This window comes from Panthera onca, chromosome A1, assembly GCF_046562875.1.
Source record: "Panthera onca isolate mPanOnc1 chromosome A1, mPanOnc1 haplotype 2, whole genome shotgun sequence".
Taxonomy (NCBI): Eukaryota; Metazoa; Chordata; class Mammalia; order Carnivora; family Felidae; genus Panthera; species Panthera onca.
This window is the reverse complement of record NC_138339.1, coordinates 193,453,382-193,467,133: the sequence shown is the minus strand read 5'-3', so window position 1 is coordinate 193,467,133 and position 13,752 is coordinate 193,453,382. Positions and strand designations below refer to the sequence as shown.

Below are 13,752 nucleotides of genomic sequence, written 5' to 3'. Positions count from 1 at the left end.
TGTCTGGAATTGGAGAGATCACTTTTCCTTTCTCGGAACCCACCTGCCCACTCTCCCCGGGGTGAATGGGAGCAGCGAGGGAATAGGTGAGGAAGAGTTGGGGGGGGGGGGGGGGGACGCCAAAGTATGATCGTGTAGGGTTGGGGGGTGACACTGGCTTGAGTGTCCACCCTGCTCCTCACCCAACGAAACCAGCTGCTTCAGCCTTCCAAGAAGTGGATTCTTTATCCACGGTCGTATCCCCCGATGACTGAAAGCAATGCAGTCTCGCCTTCTATCCTGGAAGTCAGCGAAAGGAGGATGTTTGAGGAGAGGCAACCAAAGGCGGTTAATTTCTTAGCCCTCATCAGTCATACTTATTTGATTGGTGCTAATGTGGAGGAAAGGCACCCGTGCACAGGCTTCCTCGTCTCATATTTGCTTGTTGTAAATAACTGTTGTTTAGTAACTGCAGTTTAATAGGCAATTGCTGGGATATCCGAAGGTTGTTCAAAATGCTTCGAGATGTGAAATAAAGAAACCATAGGTGTAAGTCCTTTAGTTGAAAAGAGTTTTGTGTCTGTTGATAACATTTAGTTGCCTCAGATCGATCCTGAACACATTCATATTTGGCTGACTGCTGTTTATATGCCACTTAACTTCTCTGAGCTTAATTCTTCTGCAAAATGGTATCACTACTACCATACCTCTCTAGCCTTCAAGGTTATTTTAAGGATCGCTTTAGAAACTATATGTGATGCCTCTTTGTAAACTATATTTTTTTAAAAAACCCAAGAGCGTTAGATTTTGAGGTTTTTTTTTTTTTTTTTTTGCGAAATATGCTTATTGAATACATTTTAGTTGTCCCAGTGAATGTGGAACTTTATAGTTTTATTGTCCATACTTATTTCTTTTTAGTTTTCTCTCTGTGCTATGGGAGATGTCAAAGAATCAAAAATGCAAATAACACCGGAAACTCCAGGAAGGATCCCAGTTTTGAATCCTTTCGAAAGTCCTGGTGATTATTCTAATCTCCATGAACAAACGCTCTCCAGTCCTTCTGTTTTTAAATCAACGAAATTACCAGTAAGTTATTCTTGACTAGTATTTATAAGTTAGTGTTTACAAACTATTTTCAATGTAAACATCTTTCTTAGCAAGTTAAGGGAGAAATTTATCATGGAGCACGTATATCTGGAATGTGCTTTTTTAGTTGTAATGTTCACTATAGTGTAGTGGTTGGGCTAAAAATAAGTTAGCTAGGTGGATTTTTTTGTTTTTGTTTGTTTTTGTTTTTTTGATGTTGTTAGCATTTCTCCTTTTTTTTATTCAGTGGATAATATGTTGGCTTCCTGTAACTAGGTGTAGCTAGATAGTATGATTGCTGATATAGTAACTAATACCATATTCCAGGAGAAGCTATGTCCTCTAATTATCTATTCTCATTTATTCAGGAAACCTATTTGAATGCTGCTTTGTATTCGATAAAGTGCTAGACATAGAGAACAAGTCAGGGTCATCAGACACAAACTCTCAAGAAGCTTGTATTCTAATACAGAGATCACCAAACTATTTCTGTCAAGGGCCAGACAGTAAATATTTTAGGCTTTGCGGGTCATCTTGTTGCTGTTACAACTAGTCACCTATGCCTTGTATCACAAAAGCAACCATAGGCAATATGTAAACAATGAGACCTTGCTGTGTTTCAATAAAGCTTTCTTTATGGACATTTAAATTTCATATAATTTTCACATGTCATGAAATGATAATATCCTTTTAGTTTTTCCAACCATTTTTAGCTTGTGGATTGTAGAAGCCAACCTCTACTCTAAAGGAATAGACATAACTAATCTAGGGACTTCAAAACAATATATGTGCCACGATTAGTGGTTAAACACAAGGGTGATATGGAAGGGAAAATGCTCTCTTGGAGGTTAGGGAAGACTTCATCCCTCTAGGTTATGTTTGCTGTTATTTGCCACCTAACAAGAGCAAGAACACTGGAGTTCTTTTGAAGTATAATCTCTTAACCTAGTAAATTACCTAGAAAAACTGCCAAGTGTGTGGCTGTTTATACTACACTTTCATACCAGCTTAAACAAAGACCAAGTGGAGGAAAGTTTTACAGTTATGTAGTTTATATTGAGTCATGAATCTGACCTCGTGATTTTTTATTGAACCTTATTAAATGTTAGCTATATGTTAATATAGAATAGATAATGGATTGGCTGCAACTTAATCCTCAAAGCCAGAATGTGTGGCATGTTGACCTTTTAAGCCTGATTTTGTCAACAATGCATTCTGAATTACAGATTAGGTTTTGGATAAGTTTTTGGTTCAGTTGGATAGTTGACTACAGAAAAGCAGCAGTGATTACCATTCATAATTATTTTAAGGATCAACTATTTTATGAACCTTTGTAGGCACTTCTGTAGTTAGTACTTTGTTTAGTTTCACTTCATTCGTAAGTAAAAGTAAAGACCTATGATAACTCTTAAAAAAGATTTTTACTTGGGCATGCTGCATCACTGATGAGTATTAATTGTGAAATTTCTATACTTCATTATTCTACTGTGACTTTTTTCCATTATTATGTAATTTCAAAAATCACCCAAATGGAAGATTTGGGTATTTTAAAATAGATATGGTCCAGTCAGTTGGTTTTATGATTTGATTACCATTTGCCATTTAATTTAGTGGTAAAGCCAAATTTTAAGATATGAGCTTTAAAATACTTTTGTATTATAACCATTCACATTATTTTTGAAGCTGACAGTTGTTAGCATTGTGATGAACTATTTTAGTTTGCTTTTACTTATAAGTTCACTTTCTTTTGTTAAGACTCCAGGGAAATTTAGATGGTCTATTGATCAACTAGCTGTAATAAATCCGGTAGAAATAGACCCAGAAGACATTCATCGTCAAGCTTTATACTTAAGTCATTCTCGGTAAGTTTTCTTTTCTTGTGTCTAAGTGTAATAACATACTTTCAAAGGGACATCAGAAATTCCAGTGATTGAATATATTTATATGTAAAGATATCAGGGAGGAAAATTTTTGATAGACATTTATTGTATCTAAATGAAGAGTAAATTCAAAGAATTATATCCAGAAAGATTCCCTTGCTAACAGTAGGGAGTAGGAACCTTTTTTTTTTTTTTTTTTAAGAGATAATCTTCCTCTGCTACTTACGGGACAACTGTGCTTTCCAGCACTTGGTAGAAGCAAGAACATTTTGAAATTTGTATCATTCTACATGGTTGTGGCTTCTCCCATTAATTTTTGTATTGTTTATTTTTTTGGTGGTAGGGTAAAGCAAAATATTCTTTCATTGCCATCTGTGTTTGGGGAAGCTTAAAATCCCTTTACCAAGTTAAGACACATTGAATGAAAGGGTATCCGTTAGCAACAGAGAGCTTTTCTAGACATTATCCAGCTTTGATATAGGACCCTTAGGGATCTGAATTACATCGTGTTGAAGTCAACCTAGTAATCAGAGCAGCCTTAACTTGTTTCTAAGCATAGTGTGGCCCAGACTTGTGTTTTGTGCTGCGTGATGATGTCCAGTGTAGTGAGAATGTGCACTTCTTTGGTGCAACAGACCTAGCTTTTTGATTGTGATTTACTGTAAACTCTAATTATAAATAATAGCCTTTGTCAGTAGTTTTGGGGGATTCTTGTTAATGTCAGTTTTATAGTTTGATTTTTTTTTTTTTTATTTTAATTTTTGAAACAATTGAGTACTGGTAAGACCACCTTTTATTTTTCAGTCCCAAGGTACATGTGTTGTCAGTCCACAATAATGGACAATTGTTTACCTCTTAACTTCAGAATTCAGTCACACAAAAATGCATACCTGATAAGATGTTTTTGCAAATACTCGTCTGGATGTTTCTGCCCCTTCCTCTCTCGGCTCAGTAACTTGATGACCATTCACTCATAATTCATGTCCATCCAAAGTGTAGTAGAAAGGGAAAAGAATGGGGACAGCATTAAAGAATTTTTAATTAAATGTAAATAACAGTTTTGAAGAGAAGGTGAAGAAAAAGAATATCTAAAAGCAAATGAGTTACAAATTAGGCTGATTTTTTTTGTTTGACGCAAAGTATATGCTTTATTATTTGCCTCTTGGTATACTCAAACATGGTTAGCTATTATCTTTCAGTTATGAAGTCTTTATTTAGCACGTTGAGCACTACTGAAGTAGGATAGGCTATTATTCCCATCTAGAGAGTCAACAATACAATTAACCAAAGGTGTGACACAACATTTCTATATTTATTAATAAATGATGTATTGTTTAGGTAGGTTTATGGAAAGAATCTTGGTGTATTTCAGTAGATAGATTTGTAATACAAAAGAGGGGAAAAGAGTGGTAAAGACCCTAATTTTAATTACTATTGTAATTCAATGTATGGTTATTGCTTCTACCGAGGATAATGAGTACATTCTCAACAAAATGTGTTGATTCATTCTTAGAAACAGTGGCTTCCAGTGTCTCTTCCTGTGTAATATGAGTTCCCAATTTCAGTGCTTCCCACCCTTTTGATACCGCTACACATAAAAAATGATAACTGTAAGACAGACGAGTGCAAACAAATAAGTCTGGCCATACGGGAGGTTAATAATCCCGAAAAGGCCCTCCCTGACTCAGGACTCATTGAAGGCATACCAGTAACCTATATGCATCATGCCAATGTTCTGTGATGTAATGGTCAGGATACTCTGTCCTGTATGACTTCTTAGAACCTCCCGTGATCAGGTTCTACAATATTTGCCTAAACCGATATTCACTGCTTCTAGCAGTCACTTGACTATTTCAGGTTCTTAAAGTCCCTCTGATGAAGCAGCAAAATGTTTCTGAATGAGGTAATACTAAATCAGAGCTTACTAAATACTACATGCTGTTATTATTATGCACTGTCATTTTGACCTGGTTGTGTTCATGATAAGGTAAAGAAAACTGATTTATTTGCCCCCCAGATGGCTGTTGTTCAAGCTGAGATGTGTGGATTATCATTGTAATCTAATTTCTCATAATTCCCTTACTTGAAAAACTCATTTGATTTTAGTTTCTGAAACACATTCTTATATAATTTTTGTTAAGCCACACAAAAAAAAATATACATGAAAATTTTTGAGAGAAAATAAATTGTTGTAAAAAGAAGAAGTGTTTTACTAATTTATTGACAGAAAGCAAATGTTCTCTCCTGGAACAGATGTAAGAAGTCCTACAAGGCTAACTGCTCTGTTCTTAGCAGGTCTGTGCCCGGTACTTGAGACGTGACATGTTACGTAGCTGATAAATTTGTGTTGCTATATTGCATATTGTATCAAAGTGAAAAAAATTCATTTGGACAGAATTTTACATTGTCAGTATTTTATTTCATAAGTAAAATTTTTGCCTCTTTATTGAGAACTGTAAGGACAATCGTTTCTTTTCTTCTATTTCAGAGTAAGAGTTCATTCTAAAATTATAGCTATGATAAACTTGCAGTAATTGAAGAAAAAGAATTTGGACAATTTTTAGATTTCTGTAGAATGAAATACTTCTTAATTTGTGATGGTTAAAGGACAAGGTTTATTCAGATTACTTTATGTTGTAACTAGTAATTTAAAAATTATATCACTGTAAGCCTTTTTAAAGAAAATACTCTTCCATTTACACTGAATGGAAAAGAGGGAGGTAAGCCTAACAGCCAGTGCCAAATATCTAAATACTGTCATTTACTAATGTGATAAGATACCAGTTTTTCTTTAAGATGAGCTTAACATTTGCCAGTTTTCAACAGAAGGAAAGTATTTCTTTGAAAGCTTATTATTTCAAATGTTCAATCAGCTGAAGTAATGGCATGGTTATTTTTCTCCTTTATCTCTGTATAGAATAGATAAAGATGTGGAAGACAAAAGACAAAAAGCCATTGAAGAGGTAACTTAAAACTGTTACTGATCATTAAGCCAGTTAAGCGTCAATTCTGCATGCATGTCCCCTCTTTTAGGATGACTTCCTTCAATCATTTGCCATTCCAGGTCCCCACCAGCCTGGCCTGTCCCCAGCTTTGTCAAGCTCCCTTCTGTGCACCCATAAGACAATGTTGTTCATCCATTCCCCTGCCTCTCCTAGAGCGCTTACAATATTGTAATGATTGGTTTCATACTTCTCTCCCCTAGACTAAGGGATTTTTTTGGCCAATATTGTACTTCGTTTGTCTTTTCATTCTCCGGGCCTAGCACAGTTTGTCTTCCTTGTGCCTTCAGAATACTGATGAGCACAAGCTTTGGTTTCAAGTTGGAGTTTATGTAGAGGAAGTTGAATATTTTCAGACCTGAAAATCTAGATTGGCATTGGTAATGGTTTTATCTGTTAATTTGAATTTTTAAGACATACAATATATTGCATGAAATAAAATACCTTACTGAAAAACAGAAAAAAGTATATTCCAAATGTAGGGTCTGTGGGTTTTTTTTAATAAAAATAATAAACTAAGTTTTTCGCTTGCTCCTTTGTTTGATGAATTTCTCTTAGAGCGTAAATAAGGATTAGCAATCTAGTTATTTCCCTTTATGTCATGGCAACATTTATTTTTCCTTTTTCCCTTGCTAGCCACCTCTGCTTCCCTCTATTCATTAGCTATATTTGGCCCTTCTGCACCCCAAAGACTTCAGCTGTGGAGTGTTTCGAGATCCAGTGATGTTCTCCCCCTCCTGCACTTACTTTTCTAGTGTCGATATTTTCCCTTTGTGTTTCAGATACAGCCTATTTCTTCAAAAACCATTTCACATACTGTACTGCTCTCAAACATTATTTACTTCTTTATCCAGAAACTTCAGAATTTGCCTTCTGATCGAATCACTTGATTCCACCACAGTTAGATATTCTCAGACTGGTTCCCATTTCCCAACATTTTAGGAAATATGCTTTCCCTTTTGAATCCTCAACTTTAAAGGGAAATTCAGTAGAAAATACAAGAAAATGAAGTCAGACTGAAGATTAGGGTCAGTGTATCTGAAACAAATATATCAGAAACAAATTAAATATTTTTAAATGTATAAGTATTTGAAAGAATAAATACATGTAGGTAGTAAAAACAAAACAAATTTAGACTTCAAAGAAAAATTATAAAATGAAAACGAAGAGCTTCTTGTTTCCCATCTTACTTCCTGAAAGTAACTCTGTGATATTTATACTTTCAGATTAATTTTATATATATAATAGCCAATGGCCTTTAACAGTTTTGCATAAATAGGATCATCATTCTCGCATTGTTTTACATCTTGCTTTTTTGGCTTAATAATGTTAGTTTTTTTATTACTATTTTTTATTTTTTATTTTTATTATTATTAGCACATTTGATTTTAATAATAGTGTAGTATTCCTTTGTATGAATGTGTTGTATCCTAAGTCAGCCCCTATTGATAGATGTTTAGGTTGTGTTTGGTGTTCTATTGCAAATAATGGTTCAGTGAACCCACTTGTACACATCTTTGTGTAATTGAAACATACTTGCTAATTCAGAGGCTTTGTTTGTAATTTCAGTTTTGATAAATTTTGCTATACTGCCCTCCCAAAAGGTGGTAACAATTTTTACTCCAGGCTGCATTATGGTACTTTCTGTTTTCTCATTATCTGCAATACTGATTATTTTTGAACCCTTAATTTGTGTTATTCTTAACACTTTAAAATTTTCATCTTGTTAATTTGGATTTGTATGTCTTTCATTTTGAGTCAACTAAATACATTGCTTCATTAGTCTATGGGTCCTTTATTTTTTTTTTCTGGGAATTGTACATATCATAATCTTTGCCACCTTCCCCTCTTCTTTCATATCTTTCCTCATGTCAAGGAAATTAGTTCTTTATCGTGTGTATGGCAAAATATGAAGAAAATGTTTTGGGGGTGAGTCCCACGTTGGGTGTAGAGATTACTTTAAAAAAATTACATCTGTAAAAAAAAAAATACAGGAAAGAAAATGTTTTGAATTCCCTCTAAAACAGAGACGGAAGGGGAAAATCTTGTAGTAGGCTTTATTTTATATCTGGGATGAAAAAAGGAAAGATACGTATCCAAATGCTTTTTCTCCATTTGAGTATACTGGCCGGTGGTGTACCAGTTAATGTTTAACAACTGGCCCTTTGGTTGTGGTAAGAGTATGAGTTTTAGAGACTCCTGCTGTCTGTAGTGTAAATACTCCAACCATGCCCGGTTTTGAGACGTGACATCACTGAATGATAAAACAAGGGCAGTGGTGCACCAGTATATGTGGGCGTTACACCATACTGATGCAAAAGACATAATCTCAAGAGCGTGGGTCCTCATAAGTGTAAAATAATTAGCAGATAATGAGTGGGGGCATATATTACCTTTATTTTTGATATAATTTATTTAATTGTAACTTTACAAGTTTTTAACATTAGCTTTAACAACTGGTGCACAAATTTCCTGAAAACTTACTAGATTTTGAGAGCCAGTGTAAGCCAGTTCCAGCACACCATTCATACTAGCTTAGCTGTATACATCTATCTACATTTATTTCTTTCCTCTTCATCCTCCCTTTTGTCATCCCCACCTTCCCCCACCCAAGTTGGGAGGAATTAAAAATATTTTCAGCCCTTCGATTAATATTGAGTAGTTGAAATATTTAAATGGTTGAAATATTAACATTTCTCTTTCTATATATACTGTAAATTTCTTCTATTTCACCTTTGGTCATTTGTGCTTTTAAGTATTAAAATTTTTAAATGTAACTATAAAGTCTGTGTAACGTGTTTGGTGATTATTTGATTATTTGAAAATAACAGATACTTTTTATACTTTGGGAGGAATTCACGCCTAATTGTATGACTTTAATTTTTCTAGTTTTTCACAAAAGATGTCATTGTACCCTCTCCTTGGACTGATCATGAAGGGAAACAGCTTTCAGAGTATCATTCCAGTAAATGTGAGTTGCACTAAAAATCATATGAATAGATAAAAATCATAGAATCATAAAACTCAGTGACTATAAAGCAATATATAGTAAAGTGTCCACTTGTCTGCTTTGGTAAGGGGCTTGATACACATTAGATTTCTGGATACCAGAAGATTTGACCTTTTAAGGATCAAGCTTCCAAGTAAGGAATGAGCAAGTCACGAGAATAAAAGGCACAGCATAGAGAATACAGTCAGGAATACTGTATTGGTATTGTATGGTGACAGATGGCAGCTATGCTTCTGAACACAGCACAACAGAGTTGTATAGAGTTGTCAAATGCACAGAGCCCTCTTTCCCTGCCCCTCCCCTGCTCATGCTTGCACACGCTCAGTCTTTCTCTCTTTCTCAAATAAATAAACTTAATAAAAAAAAAACTCTTTAAAGGTTACAGTTTAAAACATAATTAAAATGTACTGAGTTCTTATTTTGGGCCATTTTATTCTGATTTAACTTTTTCTTCATGACCGTTGTGAATATCAGTTATGGTGGTTGTAGAGGATTCATTGATGCAGAAATAGTTGGTATTGAATAAAGAACTGAGTTGTTAATGATTTCTGCCCAATTTTCAAGGTTAATTTCTAAAACGAGATTCTTAAATTGCTTTGCTTTTTGCTAATTTACTGATTTCTTATAAAGGTAGAGGAGGTATGGACACTTGACCTCTAGGGTAAAAGAATATAGCTGATTATCTGCAATATTGGTAAGGAAATTGAAGGACAAGCCAGGAATCTTTCAAATATTTTTCCACCCCCAGGAAATGGTTATATTTGCTCTCAATGTCCTCTGAGTCGTGAGCAATGTTAGAGTATTATACATGTAGGCTCATTTCAGTGAAGTTGCCCACTCTTTTATGTAGCATGCATTAATTATGCTCTCAGTATAAGAGAGACTGTTCCATTCTTTAGCAAAAACGCAACAATAATAGGTAAAATGGCTTGAGCACTCTCCATATGCCCTACAGTGCTAAGTACTCTCAGTAATTCTTCACAGTAGCTCACCTGCGGTAGGTACTATTATTGGCCTTGTTTGATAGATGTTGATGGATGAGAAAACCTCGTTTTAGAAAGGTGAAAGCACTTGTTCAGGATTACAGAGATGATAGAAGTGGTAGAACCTGGATTCAAAACTAGGCGTTCTCAGTTGGATTCTGCATTCTCAGCCATTATAAACCGAAGGTCGCGTGCAGTAGTAGATGGAGACCTGGGCTGGGAGACCTCCTGCTACTTTAAATCTGTAGGGCTAATCTGGATCAAATTATTCAATCTCTTTAGACCTCAGCTCTTTACTTGTGAAAGAAAGGAATTGAATGACATAGTTGTCTGTTAATGTCCCTCCCAGCCCTAAAATTTCTATCCAAGGTGCCATTTTCATAGACACTACTTTTATTTTGGGTTTTTGAACAGATGAATCAGCCTTCCTATGTGGTCTCTATACTGTGTTCAGAGGCAAGAATGGTTTTGTTTATTCACATTGGCTTATACTGTTAACTTTTACTATTACTAATACTTATGCAGCAAGGCACTTCAATGAATATAATCGTGTGTTTTTATTTATGGTCTTCAGTGAGATTTTCTTTAGATTGTACATACAGGCTGAGAATCTCTAGGGTATAGGCTATGTGTTTCCCTGTTTTGACTACGCAGTGCCCCCCTGCTCTCCAGAATGACTGCACAGTCTACACAACCAGTAACAGTGCCTAGGATTCCTGTGTCCCCGCAGCCCTGCCAACATTTGGCATTATCCATCTTTCACATGTTTGCCTTTCCTATGGGTTGTTTGACATTCTAAGTGATTGTTGAAATTTTCATTTCTTCATATACTAATGATCTTTGAAATTTTCTTTCTTGTAAAATACCTACTAATAATTTATTGGTCATATTTTTAGTGGATTTGCTGTCTTTTTTCTCTTGTTAATGTCTAAGACACCTTGTATAACATAGTTCTATTGGTTCTAAACATTTGAAATACCATCTCTCATTCCGCCATATATATACCATTTTTGTTCTTCATGTCTTTGGTTGCATAGAAATTCTTATTCTGATGTAATCAAAACCATCAAATTTTTTTCTCATTTTATTGTGTTCTTAAGCTTATTTAAAAAGTCCTTCTAAAGATATTTGCAAATGACATATCGGACAAAGGGCTAGTATCCAAAATCTATAAAGAGCTCACCAAACTCCACACCCGAAAAACAAATAACCCAGTGAAGAAATGGGCAGAAAACATGAATGGACACTTCTCTAAAGAAGACATCCGGATGGCCAACAGGCGCATGAAAAGATGCTCAGCGTTGCTCCTCATCAGGGAAATACAAATCAAAACCACACTCAGATATCACCTCATGCCAGTCAGAATGGCCAAAATGAACACATCAGGAGACTATAGATGCTGGCGAGGATGTGGAGAAACAGGAACCCTCTTGCACTGTTGGTGGGAATGCAAACTGGTACAGCCACTCTGGAAAACAGTGTGGAGGTTCCTCAAAAAATTAAAAATAGACCTACCCTATGACCCAGCAATAGCACTGCTAGGAATTTACCCAAGGGATACAAGAGTACTGATACACAGGGGCACTTGTACCCCAATGTTTACAGCAGCACTCTCAGCAGTAGCCAAATTATGGAAAGAGCCGAAATGTCCATCAACTGATGAATGGATAAAGAAATTGTGGCTTATATACACAATGGAGTACTACGTGGCAATGAGAAAGAATGAAATGGCCCTTTGTAGCAATGTGGATGGAACTGGAGAGTGTTATGCTAAGTGAAATAAGCCATACAGAGAAAGACAGATACCATATGTTTTCACTCTTATGTGGATCCTGAGAAACTTAACAGAAACCCATGGGGGAAGGGAAGGAAAAAAAAAAGAGGTTAGAGTGGAAGAGAGCCAAAGTATAAGAGACTCTTAAAAACTGAGAACAGACCAAGGGTTGATGGGGGGTGGGAAGGAGAGGAGGGTGGGTGATGGGTATTGAAGAGGGCATCTTTCGGGATGAGCACTGGGTGTCGTATGGAAACCAATTTGACAACAAATTTCATATATTGGAAAAAAAAAGTCCTTCTAGGGGAAAACAATCAAAGAAACACTTGCAAAAGATTTGAAAAGCGTAATAGTGCTGCAGTAGGTGTCTTTTTTTTTGTTGTTGTTGTTTAATGTTTATTTATTTTTGAGACAGAGAGAGACAGAGCATGAACGGGGGAGGGGCAGAGAGAGAGGGAGACACAGAATCAGAAGCAGGCTCCAGGCTCTGAGCCATCAGCCCAGAGCCTGACACGGGGCTCGAACTCACAGACTGTGAGATCGTGACCTGAGCCAAAGTCAGACGCTTAACCGACTGAGCCACCCAGGTGCCCCAGTAGGTGTCTTTCTAATCTAAGGTCAGAGGAGGAATGCTGTTGGAAGATAATTTAAGCTGAGACTTAATTAGCCAGACTCAGCAAATGAGGGAGGAAAGTGAGAATAGTATGAGAAATACCTAAATGTGAGAGAGAAGCTGTTTGTTTATTGATTGATCTTAAAAGAATTTTTTTAATGTTTATTTTTGAGAGGGAGAGGGAGGGGCAGAGAGCAAGGGAGACACAGAATCTGGAAGCAGTCTCCAGGCTCTGAGCTGTTAGCACAGAGCCCAATGTGGGGCTCAAACTCAAGAACCTGAGCTGAAGTCGGACACTTAATTGACTGAGCCACCCAGGCACCCTAGCCACCTGTTTTTTGAAGATGTTCAAATAACTAGTGTTTAGTTGGAGGACGACTGTGCTAGAGACAGAGACAAGGTTTTGAAGGGCTTCCTATGGTGCTAAGGTGTTTGGACTGCAGACTGAAGGACATAGAGTTTTCGGCAGCATAGTGCCTTGATTATATTTGTTATAGAAGGTCACACTGCTTACAGCAAAGAAAACATTTGAATGTAGAATTTTCTTTTTTATTTATTCTGATAGCATTTAATAGGAGGCTTCAATTCACTTGCCCGTCCACCCACTTACTCATTCACCCATTTATTTATTTAGGTTTGTTAAGTTACTGTATTCTGTAATGTTGTTTTAAGCTTTCTGGAGTTTTTTTTTCTTCTTCTCCGTGCCTTTTCCTCCCTTTTATTTTGTTTATATTAGTCATTTTTTTCATTGTGTGTTTGTTTTTTTATCTGATTATTTTCAAGTTACAAAACTTAGTAGTCATTAATTTTCAGTTAAAAAAATTATTTTCACTTACTTTTGACTCCTGTTATGAAAAAAAAAAAAACTGAGCATGGTTTTATCAAATTTTAGGTTTTGTCAAAATGATCTGGCATTTTAATTCAGACAGTTTATCTAACCCATATTACAAAAACATTAAGCAACAGAGGACTTGAGGACTTTGAGGTATGCTAACGTGCATCCTCAATCTTTTAAGGTTAACATAATGGAGAGTAACCGCACTTTGCTTAAAAATTGTTACTTGGTGCCTCCTTATTTGCTGTGGCAATCCTTTAAGTTTTATCTTTGTGCTCCCTCAAAGTTAAAAAACTAACAGAAACATGCCAAATTATTATATATGCAGACATTTATTTTTTAAATGTTGTAAAGTAAAAGTTTTCACTCTTCATTTTTTTTTACTCTGCAAAAAGTAATCCTAAAGTAAATGAAGAATATAAAATATAAGATTTGACACTTAATATGTTTTACAGGTATTAACATAACTAGCGAATCTCCAGTTGGAAGAAAGCTTACCATCCATGCTGAGAAAAGCAATGGTAAGTATAAATATAATCTAAAATGAAGAATGTTCCACATTAAACTACATTTGATTTTAAATTCAGTTT

The 13,752-nt window shown here is 35.6% G+C and overlaps 1 protein-coding gene across 2 annotated transcripts in view; it reads left to right on the top strand.

Moving 5' to 3' along the window:
- BORA (BORA aurora kinase A activator) overlaps nucleotides 1-13,752 on the top strand; it is a 29,355-nt gene that overhangs the window by 755 nt on the left and 14,848 nt on the right. For both annotated transcript variants that reach the window (XM_060637008.2, XM_060637009.2), the window contains exons 2-6: nucleotides 898-1,065; nucleotides 2,821-2,927; nucleotides 5,863-5,908; nucleotides 8,837-8,918; nucleotides 13,618-13,683. In XM_060637008.2, the coding sequence (XP_060492991.2) occupies nucleotides 898-1,065; nucleotides 2,821-2,927; nucleotides 5,863-5,908; nucleotides 8,837-8,918; nucleotides 13,618-13,683 (469 nt within the window). The remainder of the gene's footprint in view (nucleotides 1-897; nucleotides 1,066-2,820; nucleotides 2,928-5,862; nucleotides 5,909-8,836; nucleotides 8,919-13,617; nucleotides 13,684-13,752) is intronic.